Source organism: Paralichthys olivaceus, chromosome 2, assembly GCF_024713975.1.
Source record: "Paralichthys olivaceus isolate ysfri-2021 chromosome 2, ASM2471397v2, whole genome shotgun sequence".
NCBI classification, from domain to species: Eukaryota; Metazoa; Chordata; class Actinopteri; order Pleuronectiformes; family Paralichthyidae; genus Paralichthys; species Paralichthys olivaceus.
In genome coordinates this window covers 3478144-3502220 of record NC_091094.1, presented here as the reverse complement: position 1 = coordinate 3502220, position 24077 = coordinate 3478144, and the positions used below count along the sequence as shown (strand labels likewise).

Sequence of the window (24077 nt, the reverse complement as noted above, 5' to 3'; positions counted from 1 at the left end):
GATGGATGGCAGCGGCTCAGGTCATTACCGAGCCTGAGTTAGCATAGACGCTAATTTTAGCTCGTAGTTTACCTGTGTCTGAGTCGTTTTTCTGTATGAGGAGGGAGAGGAAGTGAACATGGAGCGAGGTGAGCTGTGTGCCGGTTTTTCATCATTGTTCGTACATTCCCATCATCATCGTAGGTTAGAGAGCTGATTGACATGTAAACAAAGGAGTTCAGCACCGAGGTTCAGACCTGCGGAGGGTTTCATTCGCTCCATGTTTCACACCCAGTGTGTCTGTCTCTTTTTAAAGGTGTAGAGGTCACTGCACTTCCTGCCAATACATTTTTTTTTCTTTATTTAAAAGGAGAAGTAATTAGAGAGAGTAGCTCCTGTTCAGCGTGATTTAAAAACAAATCTGTTATATTAATAGAGAAGAGCACGTCCCATCACATTGTTAAATCAATAAAACCAATTTCTATATATTTCCTTTGTATTGGTGTTTTAGTTATCTATGATAAAATCTTTTAGTTAAACTATAAAATATCAAGTCTTAATTACGTTTCCTTGGTCTGACAATGAAATCCTAGGGAATCATTGCCAACTTACATATATTTGCAAATAAAATTGTTTCCCCTTATATTGGTAAAGGCCCCTAAATACACAGTGTTCGATTAACGATCATGAAGAAATTAAAACAAAATATTAAAGAGGATAAAATACAGATGGGATATATAAAAGTGAGTTAAACCAGAATAAAAAAGTTGGGTATTAAAAGGAAGTAAATAGAATAAAAGGATAAAGAGTAAGTAGTAAAACAGACGTAAATGTGAAACTAAATAGACAAAATAGAATTAAATAAAAAAAGCAGAGGGGAAAATGAAAGATCTTGAGTTTGATATGTCAACATCCTCTGCTGCCCTCAGGTCTGTGCCAGAGACGTTGACCATGATAACATAAAGACGCCTTATCTCTGGTTTTTATGACTTTGAGTGGAATGAAAAGGTCACTACCAGAAGACCTGCTAAATTAAATGAGTTATCGACAGTGGTCAGGATCAATTGTGACAACTAAGCATGATTTAATCCACATGACAGTTTGTTCAGTAGCATGTAGATTCTTCAGGCTGGAGACGAAACCTCGTTAGTTCCTGGTTCACACTGAAATGTTTCTTACAGAGAATCAAACACACCTGACGCTGAATATTTCTATCTTAGCTTTACTGATTTGTTATTATTGACAATTTCTAATAACAAATAAGGAGTTTTTGAATTTCTTTGAACAGGTTAACGTGTGAGAAGTTTGGCTGCTTCTCTAAAACAAACTCAGGTACTCAGAGTGAAATACACTGCATGGTGAAATAGGGTGAAATAGCACTTAAACAGAATGCTGTAACTCCAATCAGAGACGATGCAACAGAGAAGCCTCGGATTAAAGACATGTTTGTGTGAAAAGGAGAAATTCATACTCGTAAAGGACGCGTTTGAAACTGGGAGGTGACATTTGCTAGATGGTCGTAAGATGAATGTCATCGATCTGCAGGGAATCTGGGTCAATTACTGCAGCAAGGAAGAAAACAAGGATAAAAAAAAATAAATAATACAAGTATTACAATCTTCTTGCATTCGAGTACATGTGATGCGCCTGCCTCATGTGCTCGACAGCCAGGATAGTTTGTTGGATGTGTGGAGTCAGCGGAGAGGCGTGCAAAAGTTTGTCATGTGATACGGCCTCTGCTTCAGCTTGCCTTTTCGTGTCAGGTGAAGTTGGTGGCATCATGCAAATGTGGCCTACTTGGCGTGTGCAGTGATTCTGTTGCGTTACTCATTCTGGTGTGATTGGCCTAGTTAACATCCTTGTCCTTCATCATGGCATTTTTTTGGGTTTATTTAAAGTGAAGGGACTGTTGATGGTGAAAATGGGCTTTGTTTAAACAGGTCTAAAATATAAAGTTGAACAGCTCTCAGTCCTTGACCTCTGACCTCCGTGTTTCAGCCATTTAGTTTCATCCATTTACATCTTGCACCTCAGTCGTAAGTCTGTACCTAGAATTAAAATTCAGCAGGGTCAGAATGTAAATCCACTGCTCTGGTGGAAAGCTGAATAAATGATAAGTCGTCCGTGGTGCTGTTCCGCCCTGTAGGGAGAACTGCGCTTAGTAAGCCCGGAGAGGTCCTCTCTGCCTCAGCAGGAATCCAGCCTGATGTCTTCAGAGTGTCTGATCTCCAGTGGTCACGTGTCCACGTCTCGATTAAAGTCTATTTAAAGTCGTCATCAAAAGAGTCTTTTAGGAGAAAAGCTCTGTTACTGATCTAAACTTATTTTTCTTCTTTGGTCTTTTAGCTGTCTTGTTTTTTTAATTCATTTAATCGTACGTTCTGTATTTTTCCATTTGTGTGAAGTACAATCCAAAAAGAAATTGGAAGAGGCAGTATGTTCAGTCTTGAACCGGAAAACTCTGCTTCAGGGTTTTCAACTGGAAGTATCTTCTGTGGTAAAATGTCCTTGAGCGAGACAATGAATCGCTGTCAACTTCAGGGACTCTGTGAAACTCTGACCCTGACCTTTGACCTCACTGGAGCCAAAGTGCAGCAGCACAGGGGAAAGGGCCGAGTGCTACAGGAGCTAATGATGCACTTTGTCCCTACTGATCACATTCGCATCTCTTTTAAAGACATTAAATTTGTGGTTATATTAAACCTTTAAGTGTTTAAATTATATCATAGAGGAAAAATGTATTTGGAGAAGGAAAGCAGAACAACAGAATTAGAAGTGTTACCACCGGTTTAAAATCTGGCAGACGATTTAAACAAATACTAATTTGACTAATAAATACAGAATTAGAATGATGACTGTCTTCACCTCCATTCTTCCTCCTATGGACACTGCCTCTGAATCTAAACCCAAAAGATTTCCAGTCGTTGACCTCGGCAGACGCGGCTCTTCCACTTTCTCACCTCGGTGTCTCACCCTTGGATTGAGACTCATTGCTTTGCTGCTCGTGTCGTGTGGAGACTCGACAAAATCCGCCTCTTGTTCCTCTGGCTCTTTCTCCTTTTGTCTGAAACCAGGATAACACCTACACATTTTCTTTCTCTAAACCTCAGAGGAAAAGTTGACTTTACCGACTTTACTGTGGCTTTTGTATTTGCTTTGCGGAGGCTCATTTTAAGAATCTGTCATCCGGTTAAAATTTGACATTTTTGTCTTTGTGTACAAAAAAAATCAGAAAGTGAAGAAAAGATAATCTCTTTATTTTGCGTTGAGCACGACGTCTTATCTGGTTTCTCGTCTCACCTCTGGACTTTTGATTAAATAAAACATCATTAACCTGCTCAGTTTGTAGAGAGTGGGTTTTATTTCCTGCACAACCTTTCAGTGGATGAGAGCTTCCCCCCCCCCCCATCACCGGTTAAACCCACAACAGATCCTTTTGTTCAGCTCAAACATTGATTCATTGATTGTTCAGGTGGTGGTCTTATTTCTCCATGATGTTTTTGATATATTTAGTGTTACAGAATGAATGTAGTGGACCGAGCGATACATCAGTCAGGCTCTAGAATTTATGATTTCACTTTACGGCCATTGTTTAATTTTTTCTCACTCACAAGTATTGAGACTTCTTTTGTTTTTCCTCTGATTTTAACTGTTGTGTTGTTATTGACCAACAAACAAACCAGATTATAGTAATACTTCACAATCAGTGACTTCAAAATATGTTATAGCATCTTCAGGTACCACGACTTGTCTGTCTTCCTGTCAGACGCGCACAGGCGGTCTGTGTGTGTGTGTGTGTGTGTGTCGAAAGCTTCACCAGCCTTTGTCCACACGGCTGTCGACCTAATGCCACGTACAAAGAACGAATCAATCCATCCATCGCACAGACAGACACGCAGACAGACTGGTTGAATGGGTAGACAGCCGGCAGCCACTGGCAATGAAAGGGTTACCATGGTGACAGTGTGTTTATGTCCGCCTCCCCGCAGCTTTAGCACGGAGAGCCAGTTTCCATGGCAACGGCCCTGATACCTCCTCCCGCTCGCAAACCAACGGGCCGTTGAGCTTTCTAAGTGTGTGTGTGTGTCTGTGTGTGTGTGTGTGTCTGTGTGTGTGTGTGTTTCATTGAGATGATTCCTCATACCTGTGTGAGAAGCGAAGTGTGTTAGCGGCGCATCTGCATTGGCCTCACGACACCAGGCATGTCGTGCTCGTTCTCACTGCATCGAAAAAGCAGTTACAAAAACACACACATGCACCTGCTCCACTTCTCTCATGATCCAGCTATACACCAGCATGGCACTGCAAACACACACACACACACACACACACACACACACACACACACACACACTTTTTTCTTTCTATGCTGACAAAAATACACCTGCCACTTGAGGATTCGCATGTAGACACAAACATGCGCAGACATCAGTGTGTCCGCTCCACATCGGCCTGACCTGGCGTGTTCGTCCCTCCACAGAGGGCATGTGGCCTCCGTTCTCCGGTTTCTAAATACAGTCGGGGGCCTCAGCCAGTTTCAGACCCGTTGTCACTCTCTCTGCTGTCATAGGAACCACACAGCCATTTCTCTGACAACCTCCATCATCGCAAACGTGCACACGTACAAGTGTTGTGGGGAATTGACGGCTTTGAAAAATGATGTCGCTCTTGGGCCTCAGAAAAATGTCCCGCTGCCTTTTTCATCAGAGCTCAAATGTCCACATGATGCAACGGTAATGTTCCGACGCTGGGTCGCTTCCAGAAACACTATCGCTTCGTCTGCCAAGAGCAACGACAGTTTTTGGCGGCGACGCAAACATATGAACGACATACAAGTTTTAAAAGGGAGACCATTGTGTTCACAGAGCTTTTTATCAATGAAACATTTACAGCTGGTGCTCGATACCTGTTGTGTTTCTCGAGCAAAATCGAGTCATAGTTTGTTGATTTGTTTTTTTATGTCTATGCTTTGGTGACAGCCTGTAGCCAGAGGCATTATGTTTTCGGGTTGTCTGTCCGTCCCGTTATTGTGAGCATGATATCTCAAGAATGCCTGAAAGGAATTTCTTCAAATTTGGTTCTCGAGTGTCAACGTTAAAGCCGCTGTGCATTCACCAAAAACGTTCTTCTTCCAGTGAATGCAAAATCTCAAGAAACACCTTGAGGGAGTTTCTTCAAATTTTGTACCACGTTCACTTACACTCCCAGGTTTTGGAGGCCGTAGGTCAAAAGCCAAGGTCACGTTCTCCTCCCGAATCCTGTTTTTGATCTCTTGAATGTATCTGAAGTCTTCTTTTAGAGAATTTCACTAGATTTGGACCAGTTTTCACTTTGGCTCAAAGGTCACAGTGACCTCACGAGTCTGTATGTAGATTGAAACAGGACTGGATGGCGGAGGCATACAACCGCAGGGCGTGAATTCTACTTTATTTTTTTTTTTATGGAGGAAGTTTATATTCAAGCAGCTGCTCAATGTATTGTTAATTCATGAATTTAATGCGTATTTAATAATTAAAGCTGCAGCGCATTTTGTTCCACCGCAGGAGGAAAGTTCACAGATAAGATTTCATTTACAACCAGTGAAGGGTTTTGACTCCTCGCAGACACCAGGGTTGATTTGTGTTTTTTTTAGGTATTTCCATGTTGTTTATTTGGCGGCAGCTGATCGTGGACTATGATTACAACAACACTTGATATATACAATACGCGTACTTGCTTATTATACCATTACTGACAGTAACTCAATTCATGTGTCATTGCTTCTCCCTTCATCTCTACCAGACGTTTTCTTATGTACAAATACTACAAATAACATTGACACACTTTCCATTATGTTACGAACCGTTTCTTCTAATCGATCTTGTAAGTGCTATTATTTTGTTGATGCTTTCATCTATTGAACTTCTGTCATTTCTGCTCCTCTAAATTAATGTGACTCTCGATTCTTCATAATTTACTTTTTCACTTTAAAACCTCATTTCATTCTATTGTTGCACTTCACAAGCATCATAGAAACAAATCATATGAAGCTACAGTTCTGCATATGCTCACACTCACAGTCTTATTGTCCTCCACAATAAACCTGAGCACTGCAGGATTCAGTGTTTGTCTTCGTCGGAGGCCTCGTGTGACTCTGATGTGTTTAGACTCCTCTTATGCTGTACTGACGTCTGTGGTCTGATCCAGTTTAAGTTTGAAACCAAAGGATAACGACTCTTTAACTGTCGCTCAGGATTACAGAGTGCATGTTGTACGTCCACATGACACGGGAGGCATTTTAAATTTCACACTGAGGTGATATTTTGAACCATATAACAAACACCTGCTGTAATTTAACTGGGCTGAAGATGTACTTGGATCAAACGATCTGTTTTGGATGAGACCACAACTAAAGTTGATTTATTTTTATTTTTTGGAAAAGATGAATTTCGCACTTCACACACAGAAGCTCCTTTAAAAGTGCTTAATTTCAGATACAAACTTTTGATTTGATATGTAACTGTATGTACATTTTAATTGCACCTGCTTTGAAAGTTTTTTTTTTTTTTTTTAAGATAGTAATCCTCTGATTATCTCAAAATTTTTAAACCAACTTGCTAAATTTAGCATCTCATCCAGAGAAGCCTGGTTTACGAACAAAGGAGACACAGCAGGACATCAACATCAAGAGTTCAGGCTCAGATATTAACATATGCAGCAGAACGAAGGTGTGAGAGGTTCTTCATTAGTCTGAATCATTAACACTATAATGTGACAATTGTGTTTATTCCTCCATGTGTGTGTTCCTCTTCTGTGTTCACACTTATAAATCATAACCGTGCATCTGCAGCCAACAGTGAACGTGACACTTAATCCTGCGGAGTACGGCTGCATCCCATAATATGCAATAAACAAACAAAAATGCGAACAAACCAATATGAGTCAGAGATTAACGTGAGCCTGACAACAGCAACACAGACGGCAACATGGTCTTTAACGTAAATGTGGATTTGGAGCGTCCACCGTGTGTTTGGTTTGCACCAGAGGGAGGAATCAGTGTGTAGCCGAGTGTCCGTCAGCAGCTTCAGTTAATTCACATCACCACTGTCACACACACCACACACACACACACACACACACACACACACACACACACTGCTGTCCTTGATAAGACCTTCAGATGGAGGATGCAGGCACATTCCTCGAGTTCCTGCTGACACTCAAGAGGTCATTCACTATTGATTGGTTTTAAATATTGATACTTTGATTATTTGATGGATCCTGCTTTTGTGACGGATTAGTGTTGTTTTTTTATTATTTCCTTCTTGCAAACGATGTGTTGGTCCTGGATTCACATTTAATTACCTCAGACAGGAGGATTATGTTTTCACCTGCGTTTGTTTGTCTGTTAGTTAACGGGATTAATCACTGCTCGTCTTTGAGATGCTTCAAACTTAGTAGATCAAAGTGCTTGAATTTATATATTTTGCGTGTGAAAATTGACATTGAAATACTTTTGATATTTTTTCATAACGTTAGTAAATAGGTCCCAATGTCTCCCATCGTCTCTCAGCTCAACATACACACTGTATTGTGTTGCTGTGCACAGTCTGCACCACTGTAACACAAGTGAAATATATTCACACATCCTCATAACACAACATGTCTTGGTAATTAATCATGTTGGGTAATCGAATATGAGGAGACCGAGGTGAAAACGGGGGCTGCATATTATATTTTGTATTTTGGGTCCCTCGGGTTGTTTTCAGATTTGAAGAGTTTACTCAAGTGTTCTTCCACCAGTTCCACGTGACGTTAAATAGACCCTTTGCTCTGACCTTATGTGGTTTAAATAAGTAGAGACAATTTCCCTGCAGGGATCAATCAAGTGGCACATTATTATTCATGATGTAGCAGGATTCATTACACACACACACACACACACACACATACATCCATGATAAAGTAGAATGCCTTCACCTTGGATTTTGGTTCTAATTTAACGTTGTCGTCCTGGTAGGGGCTGCAGATGTCAGTTAGTTCAGCCTATAGACCGTATATAAAGATAGACGACATGATGGGCATCTAAAATATTTCATATAATTTAGTTTATAGCTCAGAAAAACGTATTTTTTACTCTTAATACTCGACTGTTTTTGTGTTTGTAATTTTCTTAAGTATGTCTGAAGAGTGTCTGATCCTCAGTGAAACTTTCGCACAATGGGGTTGAGTCATTTCTCTGCATTGAACATGACTACTTTCACTAACATTTTCTAAAGTCTCTAACTTTGGCAGAAATAAAATTGACTGTAAAAAAATACAAAAGAAGTGATGAAAATTGGCTTCACGCTGACGTAGACTGCAGCACAACAGTGGAAACTCATGACTCAAATAATCAAGAATTCAGTTCTTACAATTTAATCTTGTGGAATTGTAATCTTGGTCTACCTGATTTAAAATTGAAGCATTTCTGCATTTTTGATTTAAATGGATCGTAATATTTGCCCACATGCTACACTGACCTCCAGGTCCACCTACTACTCATGAATATTTATAGCTCCAAGTGTTTATGCAGACACCAGAGACTTATTATTATAACTCTCACATAATATCAAGCACCTAAGCTCTGCTTTCTACCTGATGTCTGAAAACCTGCTGCGAGAATCAGAAGCTGAAGTTTCCTCATTCTGCATCTATCCTCCATCACCGTCGAAGCCTCACATACTCAGTCCTGCTGCAGTAATACTCACTTGTTTAAATATTAGATCCAAAATCCAAATTTCAGGGCACAGGATTCCACGTACTGTACTCTACTGTATGAACAAAGCTCTCAATATCTTGTACCAAATGATTATGGAAATTCAAAAAGAACTTCTGGACAACTCTGTCTGTTGAAGGTCTTTCTCATAGACACAGATATGTATATGTTAGGACTATGGATGCCAACTGTCCCAGTCTGTCGTTTGAGAGATTCCGTGGGGTTTCCAGGGTTATTTATTTACTCATTTTCTTCTTCACTACTTCACCTTATCTTCAGTTATGAAGAAGAGCTCTCTGAGACGCTGATTGTCCTTCATATCTTTCGTACTTGATTGAGGTGTGCATCTTCACTAACCTCACGATTCCATTATGATTCAACAGTCAATGATTCGACTCACAACGATGCATTTCTATGTATCACATCCACAATTTTCTATATTACTGCACTTGGCTGCTTTTTCATCAATTAATAGGATCAGTCAGACATTCAGTCATGATCTGCTGGAAGAACTTCTGTCAGCAGGAGTGTGTATGTGTGTCCGCTCGTCTCTGCCCCTCTTCACACATGCCGATATGGATTGTGTCTCTGGATCTTTCCGTCACTTTAACCCTGATGTCCTGCACGTCACGTTACGCCTCACGTTGTGCGAAGCAGGGGAATGCGTGCACAGTGTATTTAAACATGTGTCTCATCAACTCTACAGCGAATCAAACAAACAAAGTAAATGGGACTGATGTGACACAGATGACAGCTTCGATGCTCAGCGACAGTCAAACGCCATCATGTTTATTAGTGTTTGAAGTCTTCAACAATGAACTTTACTTTTGTAAACATGGAGATTTTTCTGGGAAAAATCTCTCCGGTCTCCAGGAAGTGATATTTTAAATATTTTTGTAAAACATAGAAGAACAACAGCGTGCTGAGCAGGGGCAGTAATGTCTATTTTTAACTTCTCCTAGGACGTTAGTATGTGTCTGCTGGAGGCTTCTCCTCTGCTGGATTCATGTCAAATCCGCCCAGTCACATGGATAACACTCCTCTGACTGACACTGGACTTATTCATAACATAATGTGTTGAACATGAGAGGATTTTCAAATCTTACCTGTGGGAGACCACAAACACGTAACGACACACATTCCTGTTTATTGAGCTCAACATTGATGTCAAACGTGACGCAGAGCTGGCAACAGTGACACAGCAATTATGGTATTATACCAATAAACTTAGTTTCTGACACTTTTCTCTTTCAGATGTTCACTGGTCTCCTGAAGCACACGCCACCTCCAGCCTCCGCTGCAGCAGCCTCCTCCTCTGCCTCGGACCAAAACAGCAACGCACAAACCACAGTTCCTACAATCCCACGGGGACACCTTGTCTTGGGCCCCAGGGATCAGCTCCGCCTCATCTCCCCCGTGGGCAGCACGGCTACGTCCAATCACTGCACGGCCGCCGGGGCCCACGCCACTAGACACTCCGGAGGAGCCCCGCGGCCACCGTCCTCCCTGAGCGAGGAGGACGATGGAGGAGGCGGAGGCAGGGTGAAGAAGAAACGAAAGAAAAAGGACAAGAGACAATGGGAGCGAGGGGACGTTGAGGAAAGGGAAAGCAGCAAACCAAAGAAACGAAAAGATGAGAAGGCGGCGATGGTGGTCACGCTGAGGAAGAGCAAGGAGCCCAAGGAAGGCAAAGAGCGGAGGGAGCGCAGGAGCAAGGGGAAGGAGGGCAGGAAGGAGAGCGGGGCAGACCTGAAGAATGTTCCGGCAGGAAAAATGGCCGCTGTGGCTGCCGGAGCAGCTCAAGTGCCGGTTAAGGTGCCTGGAAGGAGGGGGAGGAAACCGAAAGTCAAGATCCTTCCTCCTGTTCCGACAAATCAAGGTAACGTCATCTTCCAAGTAATTAGTCAATCAATTAAAAACTGAAACTAGTGATGAAAGTATTATTGTTCCAGCTCTTTCTTTAACTTATAGATCTGTGTGTCCTGGGTATTAAAAGGATTCAACACTCGTTTTAAAAACAGATGTTTGTCGCTTTAAATGCAGATCGATCAAGCTTTGAATATCTGGTACATCTCATTTATTATGACTTTCCTTAGTACATCAGGTGTGTGTCTGTGTGTTGTTGTGCTGTGTTGAATAAGCGACCAAATAAAGAGTGAAGCGTGTCGACTGTTGAAGGTGGAACATTACATTTCATTTAGCTGATGCTTTTATCCAAAGCGACAAAAATAAGTGCGTTCAACCATGAGGGAACAAACCCGGAACATTTCAAACTCTAATTGGAGACACAGATGACGACTGTTCTGTTCTTAAATTTGTTGAAATCACGTTAAGACATGTCTGGATAAATGAGTTTTTATTATGTGATTTTTCGATTTAATAAAGGAGTGAGTGTGCTGGTTGGTGTGTGGGCGGGTGGGTGGGTGCATTAAGCTCAACACCAATTTCTTTTAAGAATCAAAACATTTCACCAATGCCTGTGTGAAGATGCTTCTCCTTGAGGAGATGATGCTGAATGTCTTTAGAAATATATAAATTCAGAAAAAGTTAATGTTTTTTTTACATTTAAATTGTTGTCGTTGTAATCAGCCGTACACACATGCACTTAAAACCAAAAAAGGAGTTGATGCCTCCTTGTTTATCGCTGTTGCTAGTTGTTGTGCGTAAGACTGTGACCTGATGAACAAAATGAAGTCCTGCAGAATACTTTGCCAAAAACATAGTCACACACAAACTGTACGTCTAGTGGTCTAATAGGTACTTATTAGATATACAACTGGGACGATCCTTTGGCTCTACTCTATAGTATATATATATATATATATATATATATATATATATATATATATATATATATACTGCACTTCCAGGAGGACAGATTGCTCCACTAGTGACTTGAGAAAAGTTGCCTCTGTCCCCTAGAGAAGTGGATTGTCTGTATTTGGTCAGCGTTAGTTGGTTTAATGGAGCAGTGATGGGTAAAGCAGATCTAAGTCAAGAATGACTAAAGCCATAAAGCCTTAAACTGATTTTTCTTGAGCTCCATTATGTGACCCATGTCCTCTTTATGTTTTCCAATCCCTTCTCCTCCAGCAGCTCCTCCTTCAAGACTCCATGCTAAGGTCCCGGTGCAAATCCACGGCACCCACGCCAAGAACCACGGCCAGGCCAACAGCAAGACCCCAGTCCCCTCAGCACCCAAACAGAGGGGCCGCAAACCCAGGTGAGTGATTCTGACTGAAAATAATGAGCAGAGGCAAGAAAGAGAAATCATTTAAATGAAAGAAAGTGGAGATGCTGTGCTTGAAAAGCCACAGAAGCAGACACTGATGGAGTAAAGAGAGCGAAGCTGCAGCAAAACTTTCGTCCTCAACAAAATGTGCAATTATTCTGTGGGAAACTTTAGTTCCAGGTCAACATAGATATATTAGCACTTTTGCAAAATGAGGCTTTAGAGTGAAGCTTGAGTTTTATGATTTTGTAAATGTCCTAGAATTAATCTGCTCCCCAAATGTAGTTGAATTTGAATGTGAGATGTTGCATGTGATGGATGAACAAATGGGGATTTTGCATTGTTTGTATTAATACAACTTTAATGGTGCTTGGAGTTTTTAAATCAGTTTGTCTGTATGTCCGACTCTTATGTTCTGGTTGCATCTCACATTTCCTGAGGCTCTGTGAAACACTCAGCTGTAGAAATGGTTTTATTCTCTGGTCAGGATCTCTGCCTCACCACAATTTCAGTAAACTTCCCCGTTGTGGGATGAATAAAGTATATCTAATCTAATACTCAGAGTTCATGACTTGGAAATACAGTGTGAATCTTTGGAACTTGTATACATGGGTGTGTGCCTTACTCATGTCTGATCAATCCAAACTTTTCAAACTGTAGATACATGTGAAGAGTCAAAACAGGATGCACCTGACCACAATCAAGTATATTTAACAGACTGATGAGTGTAATTAGGTGCAGCTTGATTGGATTTAAGAGACTCAGGGGAGGTGCACACTCTACTGAATGGCATTCTAATTCAATTATTATTACCTCAGCAAAAAAAAATGTTTTGGGGCGTGTTCGTTGGTTTGTTTTTTTGGTTCGTTTGTTTGATTCGTCCAAAAGGGCAGATCCAGGAATGTTTTTAATCACTTTCTTTGAAAAAATGTTCAATTCATTGATCTCGATGAAAATAATTAGACGTATACAGGGAACTGACATGAGTGTGTGCAACTGTTGGGCCTTGGTGGAGGTGAGCTAAAATAAGTCATATGATGTGTGCTAAAGCTGAAGGAGCCTGAACACTTTTCTAAATCCTCTGATTGGAAATTGCCATGAATAATTTTGAATATGATTCTTAAGCATACGAACATCATAAGCACCAGACATCCTCAGCTCCCCAGGAATAACATCATTTCTAGAGCAGTATATCTGGACAGGACAGCAAGTGTGCTGTGGCTGCGGGTCTATTATTTCCAGGTGACTTCATCAAAAAGAGCAGAAAAGACGCAGGGTTGTGAATCTGTAATATAACAGGAGGAGACTGATGAGAGAGCTTGTGTTCTCAGACAGAAGTAGAGAGATATAAGTAGAATTGTATGATTCGAGGGGAAGATTTTGAAAATGAAGAGGAGATGAGTCACTGATGTGGAGCTAAGAAAAGCAATAGACTGACAAGAGACAGAAAAGTTACAGATGAGTGTAAAGACATTTACAAGAACAAAAAGGGATGGAGGTAATTGTGAGAAAAGATTATCACCGCTGTGATGAGGGAGATGAGAAGCAGCAGAGGTAATGAAATGATGGAAAAGAGACAGATAAGACGGGACAAGAGGAGGACAGACTGATCCGTTGACGTGAGAACTTGTGAACTCCACTAACTTGGGGTCATTTCCAGGTCAAGCTCTGGTTTCAAGTCGTGCTTTGTTCATGTAACAACAGTCACAAGAAGATTTAGAAAATCCTTGCGTGGGTGCAGTTTTGATTCCATCTGAATGTGCGGCTTTGTCTTTGTCTTCGTCCGCCGCTCACTCCAGAGTTTTAGAGAGAGAGAGAGAGAGAGAGAGAAAACCATTAAGTGTGTGCAGAGATGAATCTTGTTTTGCTCCTCTGACCTCAGGAGCCAGCACAGTCCTAAATTCACCAGCCTCTGTGTGCAGCTTACGCCCCAGCTGCATCTTTAAAAAGAAGAATACGACTTCTCAGGGACTGGTAGTTGTACTGTAGAGTCAGAGGTGGACGGGACAAACCGAGCAGCTCAGGCCACAAGTTTTCCTGTACTACACATTTACTACATGGAGACGACTCACAGGTGTGAGAAGATATATTTGTGCTTCATGAACCATAGACTGCCTCTCAATGGACCACGATGTGGTGGCTTAGAGGTTTCATTTCAGCTTAGATTCGAAAAACGAGCGCAGCTTTCCAGATTCACACTCACGAGCGGTCTCTGGTGGCTATGGTTTGTGTAAAACCAGCATTAGTGTGTTCATCGGACAACCGTCTTACAATTTAGTTTGCAGCCTAACAACCACATTGAAGTATCTCTTTAAACAAGCAGCGTCTTGGTCTGCAGCGTTGTCCTTTGTCTTGCTCCTCACGAAGTGATGGCCCCAAGTCTGATTGTGAGAAAGGGAGGATAAAATATTCATGCCACATGTACCTATCTTAACCAGCGCTCTGTGAATCCTTTCGGGATCAGTTCGCTTTCCAGTGAATACGCTGCTGCAGGCTCCTCATGCTGCTAATTACTCATCAGAATTCCTCCTCTCTCTCTCAGAGATCCTGGCGCAGCGCCCGTGGAAAAGAAGAAGAAGGGGAAGAGGAGAAACCAGGAAGTGGCTGTCCAGGAGGGGGCGGAGAGTGACGACACTACCTCAATGTCAGCCCTCAACATGGGCGGAGAGGACAGCCAAGACCCCCTGGATATTGCGGTGAGGGGAAAGAGAGAATGGCACAGAATGACTAACGGGGAGGGAGCAGCCTCATTCATCGTGTCGTGCTTTAGTGTTTAAAAATGATGAGCACTGCCGAATTGATTTAAAACTGTGGGCGAGATCTCACCTGAAATGTTTTGATATGTATGAGACAATCACAGTTGTTTAAATTGAACATCTCATCCGACAGCTGCTACACCTTTTTTTCATTATCTTACATAAGACGTGATTCGACCAAAAGAACTTTTAGTCCCAGGAACTTATTTAACATTTATTCAGTTTGATTCTGTGGTGCGGTTGTTTGGACTTTGTCGTCGGTCCATAATGTCGCTGTCTTGAAGAACAATGGACAAAATCTGTTTATGTAGCTATACAGGTTATACAGGTTTTTTAAAAATGGTGGATGAAAATAAAATGTTTAGCACTGCAAGCCCCACCCAAAGGTTTCAGTACTTTTGTAAAGTACTACTTTTAAGCAGGGATTTATTTGGGGGGTAAAATATTTACATAAAATAAAATTTAGATCCAGGGTCCCTGTGGTGGAAACACAAGGAGTTCATGCAGAGGTTCCTTGTTCTGTGTTGAGCAAACTTAAACAAAATGACTCCAAACTTTAACCATTATGTTCCTGAATCTTATTATTATTATTATTATTATTATTATCATGACATATGATTTCTCTGTAGCAGCAAATCGTTTCCTTTTTGTTTCTTGCTCATCCTCCTGTCACTCATTCATTCCTTTTGCCTTCCTTCCCTCTCTCCTACCTTCACCTCACACTCATTGCACTTTCCCTTTATTATCTGTACTTTTCCTTTTACGTCTCACCTCCTCTTTCCCTCCCTCCATTCTCTCACTTCCCCCTCACTTCACCCCAATATCTCATGCCGTGTTTTCCTCTATTCCTCTACTATTGGATTGTCTTCCTAACTCTTCTTTTATCCGTCTTCCTTCACTCTGACGCCTCAATTCTTCTCTCTAATCTCACTTTCCTCCCTCTCACCGTGATGTGTATCTTCCCTCTAATCCTTTAGAAACGGCGTTCAGGGCGACAAGTCAAGAGGAGGAAGTACAACGAGGATTTGGACTTTAAGGTGGTGGATGATGACGGAGAGACGATCGCTGTCCTCGGAGCCGGTCGCATCTCAGCGCTCAATGCCACTGCTCTGGCGTGGCAGGCAGAGGTAGGGATGGACACACCCCCACTTTTGGTTTATTGTTGCTTCGTCTTAGGTTTAAAATGCGCAAAGTAAAATTAGAATAATATCCAGGTGTTGAATTATGCTTCACATTTATATCGGCAGCAAATCTCCAAATCCATGGTTTGCTTCAGACCTTAAAGGGAGGGTGCATAAGAAAATGTTCCCACACTGCTGGCCTAGATATTCCTGGAGCCTCTTAATGCGATCTAAGGATTCACGAGAAATTCAAACTGCTGCAGGATGTTCATGTGCTGAAAACTCAACGCTGCTGGTCCCATTTTAGTTTGAAAACTCAGGTTGGTTTTAAGTCCGCGCAGGCGAAAACAGAAAGTGTTCGTCGGCCATGACGTAATGACCTGACTAAAAAATCCCTGCTTTTGCTTTTCACCATCGCCGTTCCTCGTTTATGGTATTTTTTGTTACTAAGCAACCATCTGCGGAGTCGACAATCTATTTTCTGTGTCAAAACCGTTGTATCTGGACGGAGATAATTCTTGATACAGATTTAAAGGCTCAGCCGGACTCTAAAATACAACTGAAGTCATGTGACAGTGGGTGCAGTGTGTAGTATATACATTTATGAGCTAAGTAAAAGAAAAGTAGTTTATTTTGAAATTGTAAAGCAGTAAGACATCAGCAGACTCTACCTGCAGCAGGGGAGTTGGAGTTCTATCTTCTAGTATCACGATACAAGATTTTGGACATTTGTATCGTGCTGTCAGTCTTGTGTAAGAACTCTAACAGCCATCATGTACAATTTATTATTATATTAAGACTTTGTAATATTCTGTAATGTCCATTGATACAAACTGTCACGAACAGTTTGATAAATTCTTCGTAATTTTGTGTAACGCTCCTTTTGAAGTCTTTGTTGCTGATGAATGGGCAGAAACTCTGTGAACTGACCTTCATCTGTGTCACGTTTCCTGTCCCTCTCTCTCTCTCTCCCCCTCAGGAACCACCTGAGGACGAGGCCAACATCATTGAGAAAATTCTGTCCGTCAGAACGGCGAAGAAAGAGGTGAAGGGAAAAAAAAACCACATGCAAATATACACTGTGTTCTAATTAAGAGGCCGTGTCCTGAGAGGAATGAGACTAGCTTGCTCGCTAGCTGGTTAGCTTCATCACCAGCACATAATAATTTCTGGGATAGGGTAGTCTGGTGAGGATCCACCGATTGGAGCCGCTCTTGCTGGGGCACGGGAGGAAACGTTTGAAGGAGCCGGTCCTCACCAGTCGTGCTGCGGTGACACAGTCGCTCTTCAAATGCAGCCGCCCGAAGGATGCAGCCCTTGAATTGGGACGCCGCTATAGACTCACAATCTTGTGGATGCACTTTCACGAATGGAATATTTATTTTTATTGATAATGAATATATTATTGTATAGTTTTTATTTCTGAACCGGCCCCCTTCACTTCAATCTTGTCTCTCTTTGTCCTCAGACCTCACCCTCAGAGGACCAAGTGGAGGAGACTGAGGAGTTTTACGTCAAGTACAGAAATTTGTGAGTTTCAGTTTCACATGTACTTATTAAGCTGACCCTCTGAGAGCTTTGTTTTAATACAGTGTGCTGGAAGTGGGTTATTTTCCTTATTTACATTACATGACTTTTAGCCAACGATTTTATCCAAAGTGACTTCTAATTAGTGCTTTTAACATCTGTAAGGGGCCATTCCAGGTTCAGCGTCTGGCCCAAAACAATTCAGCGTGAGCTGGGATTCGAGCTGCCGACCTTTTGGTTGGAGTACGACAGCTTAGCCAATGCCTGGATGTCGGTATCTGTGCATCTGTAGCACAGAGCTCGAACTTGAGTTCACCTTGAGGGCGACATGTAAACTCCTCTAAAGCTGAGACCTCAGGAGCTGCCTCTTTAGTCTTATCACCTCACTCATCTCCGTTTACGTACATGATCAACTCATCCCTGGTAGACCAAGAAGAAGTGCTTCACATGCAGCCTCTGAGGTGTTAAATGTCACAACTGATGCAAACATATCAGCAGAGTCTTCACTTTGTTCGAGCTGTTTAATTTATCGTTTTCCAGGCACATTTTTTACACACGCACGGTTTTTCAGCAGCGGTTCTTTTCTCCAGAGCCAGTTAAGTGCTGGTGCGTCTCAGCCGCACGCAGCTCTTGAGGGAGACCGGAGAGTTATTCATCGTCTCACCGAGACTCAGTTCGCCAAGTCAGTCCGAGGGTTCTCTGGAGAGCTGCCTGTTCATTCCTGCTTTTTGTATCTTCAAGAGAGGTCTTCCAAAGACGTACAGTCGTTCTTGTGATCGTAAATTATTCTCATGGGTGATGAATAACACATGGCAGATTCGCCTGCAGTTAATTCAGTCTGACTGGATGTGAATGCTTCACTTGATTCAGAATAATGTATTCACAAATTAAAGAGTTACGGAAAAGTGTAATATTTGTAGTGTGAAAATCATTATTATACATAATTCAGATGCACAAGTTATCTGCATAGACAGTTTAGTCAGTGCATGGTGCAGTACGACACCGAACGCTGCAGTGACATTTACATTTCTCCACATATAGATCCTGGTTTATGGATTTAATTGTGCTTGTCAAACCGTAGCCATAGTAACCGCATTTGTACCGCTTTCTTTAGCAGAGAGTAACGATTAGAGAACAATGTGTCAGTGAGTGAATCACTAAGAGGGACGAGGGACATCCTCGTTTTTCCCCATCATGTTAGACTCAGAAGGAAAGAATGAACATCACGGCTCCTGCTCGTTAAAAAACAACGCGGGGTCTGTTCATAGACACTAAACCCGTTCAACCTCTTGTATTAGAGGAAACACACAAAAAACTGGTTCTGCTCAGTGCAAATTTATACAACACAAAACAATACAACTAAATCAATACCCGAGTAAATTTGGTTCAGGGCAAGTCAAAGAAGACAGCAAGCTACAGACATCTACAAAAGCAATACCACAATTAAATATAATAAAAGAGCTCTAATGTTGCATTGAGCTAAATGTGTAATATAAGTCATAATAAATAAATGAATAAATGAATTAAATAGACATTTAAGAGTTAGTAAGTCATTCATGACCATGTTTAAATCTGGACTTTTTTCTAAATGCCACTGCAGCTTGTTTAATTCCCATGACCTGATTAGTGAATGTTTTACCATTTTGGCGTATATTTTATCCACGGGTATCAAAAATGTCACTCTTGACTTCCTACACGTTTTTTAGGCTTTTTATTAAATATCAAATAATTATTTGGAGTGCTGAAATCACTGCATCATTTTGTGACTTGTGCTCATCCCTTAGTTTGACAGTCTTTCCTCCCCCATGTACGCAGCTTTATAACAAGTTGATTGTGGGGACAGGAAAGTTGTATGACTCCAGAGGCATTAAGTTTAAAATCTAAATCCTCTCCTAAATGTAAAATCTCAGAAACACCTTGAGGGAAAATTCTACAAATGTGGCAGAAACAGTTTGACCTTGAGTTATTAACCCCAACAAAACATGTTTTTATGGCCCTGACTCATGAATTCATGTTCCCATTACTACACAATGTTACACAAATATTTAATGGATAAACTGACATTTAATTTCGAAAAGATCAAATTCACCTTGACATCATTTTTTGGATGTTAATCAACACCACATCTATGGAACAAAGGGATGGTGACCATATTTTACATTTGGTTGGATACTGAAATGGTGATGCTAACCTTGTGTGCCCATGATGAAACCGTGGTGATTATAAAGACCTTTATTTATTTATTATGTATTTTTTAGTTCCTACCTACACTGTAAATGGGCCACGCTGGAGGAGCTGGAGAAAGATCCTAGAATCCACCAGAAGATTAAACGCTTCAGGACCAAACAGGCCCAGATGAAACATCTGTTCACCGAGGTAACGCTCACCGTCATCATCGTCTACCCCGCCGGTCTGGATTGATGGATAACATTTCTTGTTCTATCATCAACCAATTTTTGTGAATTTCATTGGAGATTAGGTGAAATTAAATGTGCCTTGATTTCTGTGATTATTAGAAATGAATGGTGCTGTTGGTAGTTTTGCTCTTGTGGAGGGTTAAGAACAGAGGATGTCCTTGTTAAGATCTATGAGACAAATAGTGATTTGTAAATATGGGCTCTACAAATCAAATTTGATTGATTGCAGTTGATTAATTAAAATAGGGATAAACTGTGTTAATTATGTAATAATGTTAATTGTAATTTCTGATCACAATAATCTCTGACCTGCTTAACAGTAAAAATCTGTAATCGATTTCTGTCTTTTTCTCTCTCTCTCTCAGCCTGATGAAGATTTATTCAACCCGGACTATGTAGAGGTGGACAGAGTTCTGGAGGTGGCTGTTACCACTGATACTGAGACTGGAGAGGTGGGTAATGCACAAACACAGACACACACACACTCAACAGTCGTCATCTGGTGTTAAATCAGTTTTCACTGAGAGTCCTTACTAATGTGTTGGTTTAGACAAGCTCCGTGTTTACTTCTGCATCAGACTAACACACCTGAAAACACACGTCACATGACCATTCATGTGCTCACTGATCATGTGGCGTAAACAGGAAGAAGATTGTGTACTTCGCAGTACACAACGAGAAACAGCAGTGGTGAAATGTGAAAGGAGAAATTGTTTTTCTTGGAGCAACGATGAGTTGGAACCGTTACTGACAATAAGCAGCGCTTTGAATTCGCAGCTGGTAGTTGAGCCATGTGACTGAGAAGAACCAATCAGGAAGTAATTGTGGGTAATTTCCAAATGTCTCCTATGCCGGCGCAAACGCAAATTAAAATATGGACAGCTGTTTCCAAATTTCTCCGTTTTAGGGGCTTGAAAATTGTTTGGACACGAAAACATAGCGACAGCGATGCATATTAAAACTTGTGTTGACGCAGTCACACTCTAATGCCATGTTTTCCTGTGTGTTGTTATTAGGAGGTGACGCATTACCTGGTTAAATGGTGCAGCCTCTCATACGAGGAGGCGACGTGGGAGCTGCAGGAGGACTTGGATCCAGAGAAGGTGAAAGAGTTTGAGCACATCCAGAAGCTGCCGGCAGACCTCCGACACATGGTGAGTACAGACACACCAGGAGGTGGTTAAATATGACTTATTCTGTAGTTGCTCACTAAGCCCTGATTGGATTGATAACTTTTCTGAAACTGCTGTGAAACATCACACCTCCAGACCTGCTTGAATATTTGCAAAGATGTGGCGAAGAAGGGTGCGGATTCAGACATCTTGAATTCTCTGCAAATCAGAGAAAATAAGAAACAGCAATCTCCACGAACAGTTTCCCTCAGATTCAAACGCTGGGCCTTGTTTTTTTGTTTGTGGTGTTAATGAGTCCAAACACAAAGCAGTGAAATTTACTTCCTTTTCAAGCGGGACATCCGCACCGTCGGCTCTCGTGTTTGTTTTTAGAAGCGAGCTTTTGAAAACCCCTCTCCATCAAATTCATGTAAAACATCTGCTGCTCTCTGACCCACAGTCGTCTGCACATCTGTGCTTCACTGCTCAGTGTGGGCGTCTCTCCGAAGCCCAGACACGAAGGAACAGGAGAGGCCATTTTGATATGAGCCGGACAGAGACGCTAGGTCTGTTAGAGTCGTGTGTTTTTCTTGAAGTTAAATAAAACTTGAGAAATGCAGGAGTGAAACCCAAGCAGCAGCAGATTGTCTGGGTCTTTTATTGGATAATATCTAAATCGTGTGAATGATTCAGTTGAGATAAAGAAACATTATCACGTAGAACAACAAGAAATAACAATATTATCTGTTCGTGTCACAGGAACGACCTTCTCCAGAGAAGTGGCAGAAGCTGGACAAGTCGAGAGATTACAGGAATGGAAACCAGCTCAGAGAATATCAGCTAGAGGGAATGAACTGGTTACTGTTCAACTGGTACAACAGGTGAGGACACAACATTTTGAGCTGTGTCTTAGTGTACGTCTCCTCCCTCCACCTCCTCTCGCTCCCTCACACTTTTTCTTTTCTTACTTAGAAAAAACTGTATCCTGGCCGATGAAATGGGTTTGGGAAAGACCATCCAGTCCATCACCTTTCTGTTTGAGATCTTCAACATGGGGATCCGCGGCCCCTTCCTCATCATCGCGCCGCTGTCCACCATCACCAACTGGGAGAGAGAGTTCCGCACGTGGACGAACATGAACGTCATCGTGTATCACGGCTCGCAGATCAGCCGTCAGATGATCATGCAGTACGAGATGTTTCACAGAGACGCGCAGGTTTGTGTATTTGTATCAGTGTGTGTGCAGCGGTCGTGGCATCTAATCCGTCACACAGTGATGAGTCAGCTGAGGGTAGGAGGTGTAAATGTCTGACTTCTGTTTTATTTCTATTCAGTCCTCTGAAGGACAAAAAGTGAGCGTCCTCCAAATTCTTGACATTAAGCTGTTGCTGGATTCTTTAGAGGAAGTTTTTGAGTTTAGTTCCTTATGAATTCTTACAGTTTAATCTTTAACTCCTTAGATTTCACACATAGTCCTTAATAATTGTGTTTAATTAATTACCTCTGCCAAAAAAGTTTCTTGAAAGTTGATCGAAGGGTCAAGAAAGAAACTATTTACGTCCAGTCTCAGATGAATGCAGAATATGATTATCATTACAATGTCATAAAACAAAAGAAGTCTTAATTTGTCTTTCTGATTTTGGTCATCCTCGATAAACTTCCCGTGTGATCATTTTTTTAACGTTTGTCATCGTCACCCTCTCTCTCGTCCGCAGGGCAACAGTATCCCTGGCGTGCTGAAGTTTCACGGGTTGATCACCACCTTTGAGATGATCATGGCTGATTGTCCGGAGCTGAGGAAGCTGCACTGGCGCTGTGTGGTGATCGACGAAGCCCATCGACTGAAGAACAGGAACTGCAAACTGCTGGAGGGACTCAAACTGATGAACCTGGTCAGTCTGGAGCTGTGGGAGCAGATCTTCTCTGTTACACTGCGTTTTCATCAACCTGCTTTGGAGTGAATTCTCAATTTTAAACGTTGAAAAAAAACAGAATGGAAACACCAAATTAAAAAAAGGGAATCTCAAACCTTTGCAAAAAATATTTAGGTTTGGTTGAGAGGGTAAAATTTGTGTATCAATCAAAAGAAAACATTTGAAATTGAGCTGTTATCAACAAACCAACTCCTATATTCTAAAAAAAATCCTAGTGTAGAGAAACGGACATTCATTTATATTTTCTATCGACTGATTTACTTTCCATTTACTCAACATTTGGATGAATGTGTCATGTTTTTAAAGAAAGATATATTCCTGTTGATGTTTCCCACAGGAACACAAGGTTCTGCTCACAGGAACCCCTCTGCAGAACTCTGTGGAGGAACTGTTCAGTCTGTTGAACTTCTTGGAGCCGCTGCAGTTTCCCTCAGAAAGCAGCTTCCTGGAGGAGTTTGGAGACCTCAAAACAGAAGAACAGGTTCGTCCAGAAAACTGTTTTCATGACACTTTATAAAAAAATTATAAGAAGAGTCTCAAACCTTTGCAAAAAAAGTTGTATTGGTATTCAGTCATAATGTGAAATGTTTTAAATGTGCTTTTTAAACAAACTTTCCAGACAAGAGAAGATAATGTCTCGTTTGTGTTCATGCCAAACTCACCCATCGCTTGTTTTCTCCAACAGGTGAAGAAGCTTCAGGCCATTTTGAAGCCGATGATGTTACGAAGACTTAAAGACGATGTAGAAAAAAACCTGGCACCCAAAGAAGAGACCATCATAGAGGTAAAGATTTCCTGAAACCCAAATGCTCCATGCATCAAATGATTTTCATCGGCGTCTCATAATTCTACTGTATCTATCTTTAAGTAACATTAAACTCTCGATATCACTTCCTCCTTTTTTGGCCTAATTAAAATATTCAGCCACAAAATCATGACGAAAGCTTCATTAATGAGTTCACTAATGAGACGACTTTCTATCAGAATTATTGGCCTTTGGTCTTTATTATTCTCTTTAATCACAACTCAATTCTGAATTAAATTAAAATTCAATTGTGAGATAATTAAAATGATTTTAGAAAAAAGTTTATATGAGCGAAAAATAGCCAACTTTTCAGATCCACTTCATTCAGCTGAGGCCGTCGTGTCCTTTTTATTCCCTCATGGTTCAAACACATGAATAAGAAACAAAAAATCGCCTGAAGGTGAGAATCTGAATGTGTTTGCTTGCGTGTTATGTGTTCGAGCTCGCTCCAGGTTAC

At 41.3% G+C, this 24077-nt stretch overlaps 1 protein-coding gene across 8 annotated transcripts in view; it reads left to right on the top strand.

Moving 5' to 3' along the window:
- Positions 1–24077, top strand: part of chd6 (chromodomain helicase DNA binding protein 6) — a 68221-nt gene that overhangs the window by 19390 nt on the left and 24754 nt on the right. For 6 of the 8 annotated variants that reach the window (XM_069531631.1, XM_069531620.1, XM_069531661.1 and 3 more), the window contains exons 3-16: positions 9971–10595; positions 11810–11939; positions 14491–14644; positions 15682–15831; positions 16805–16870; positions 17294–17355; positions 19611–19728; positions 20135–20221; positions 20786–20923; positions 21641–21762; positions 21854–22097; positions 22597–22773; positions 23153–23296; positions 23501–23599. In XM_069531631.1, the coding sequence (XP_069387732.1) occupies positions 9971–10595; positions 11810–11939; positions 14491–14644; positions 15682–15831; positions 16805–16870; positions 17294–17355; positions 19611–19728; positions 20135–20221; positions 20786–20923; positions 21641–21762; positions 21854–22097; positions 22597–22773; positions 23153–23296; positions 23501–23599 (2316 nt within the window). The remainder of the gene's footprint in view (positions 1–9970; positions 10596–11809; positions 11940–14490; positions 14645–15681; positions 15832–16804; positions 16871–17293; positions 17356–19610; positions 19729–20134; positions 20222–20785; positions 20924–21640; positions 21763–21853; positions 22098–22596; positions 22774–23152; positions 23297–23500; positions 23600–24077) is intronic. The other 2 variants (XM_069531653.1, XM_069531642.1) reach the window with 1 other exon arrangement.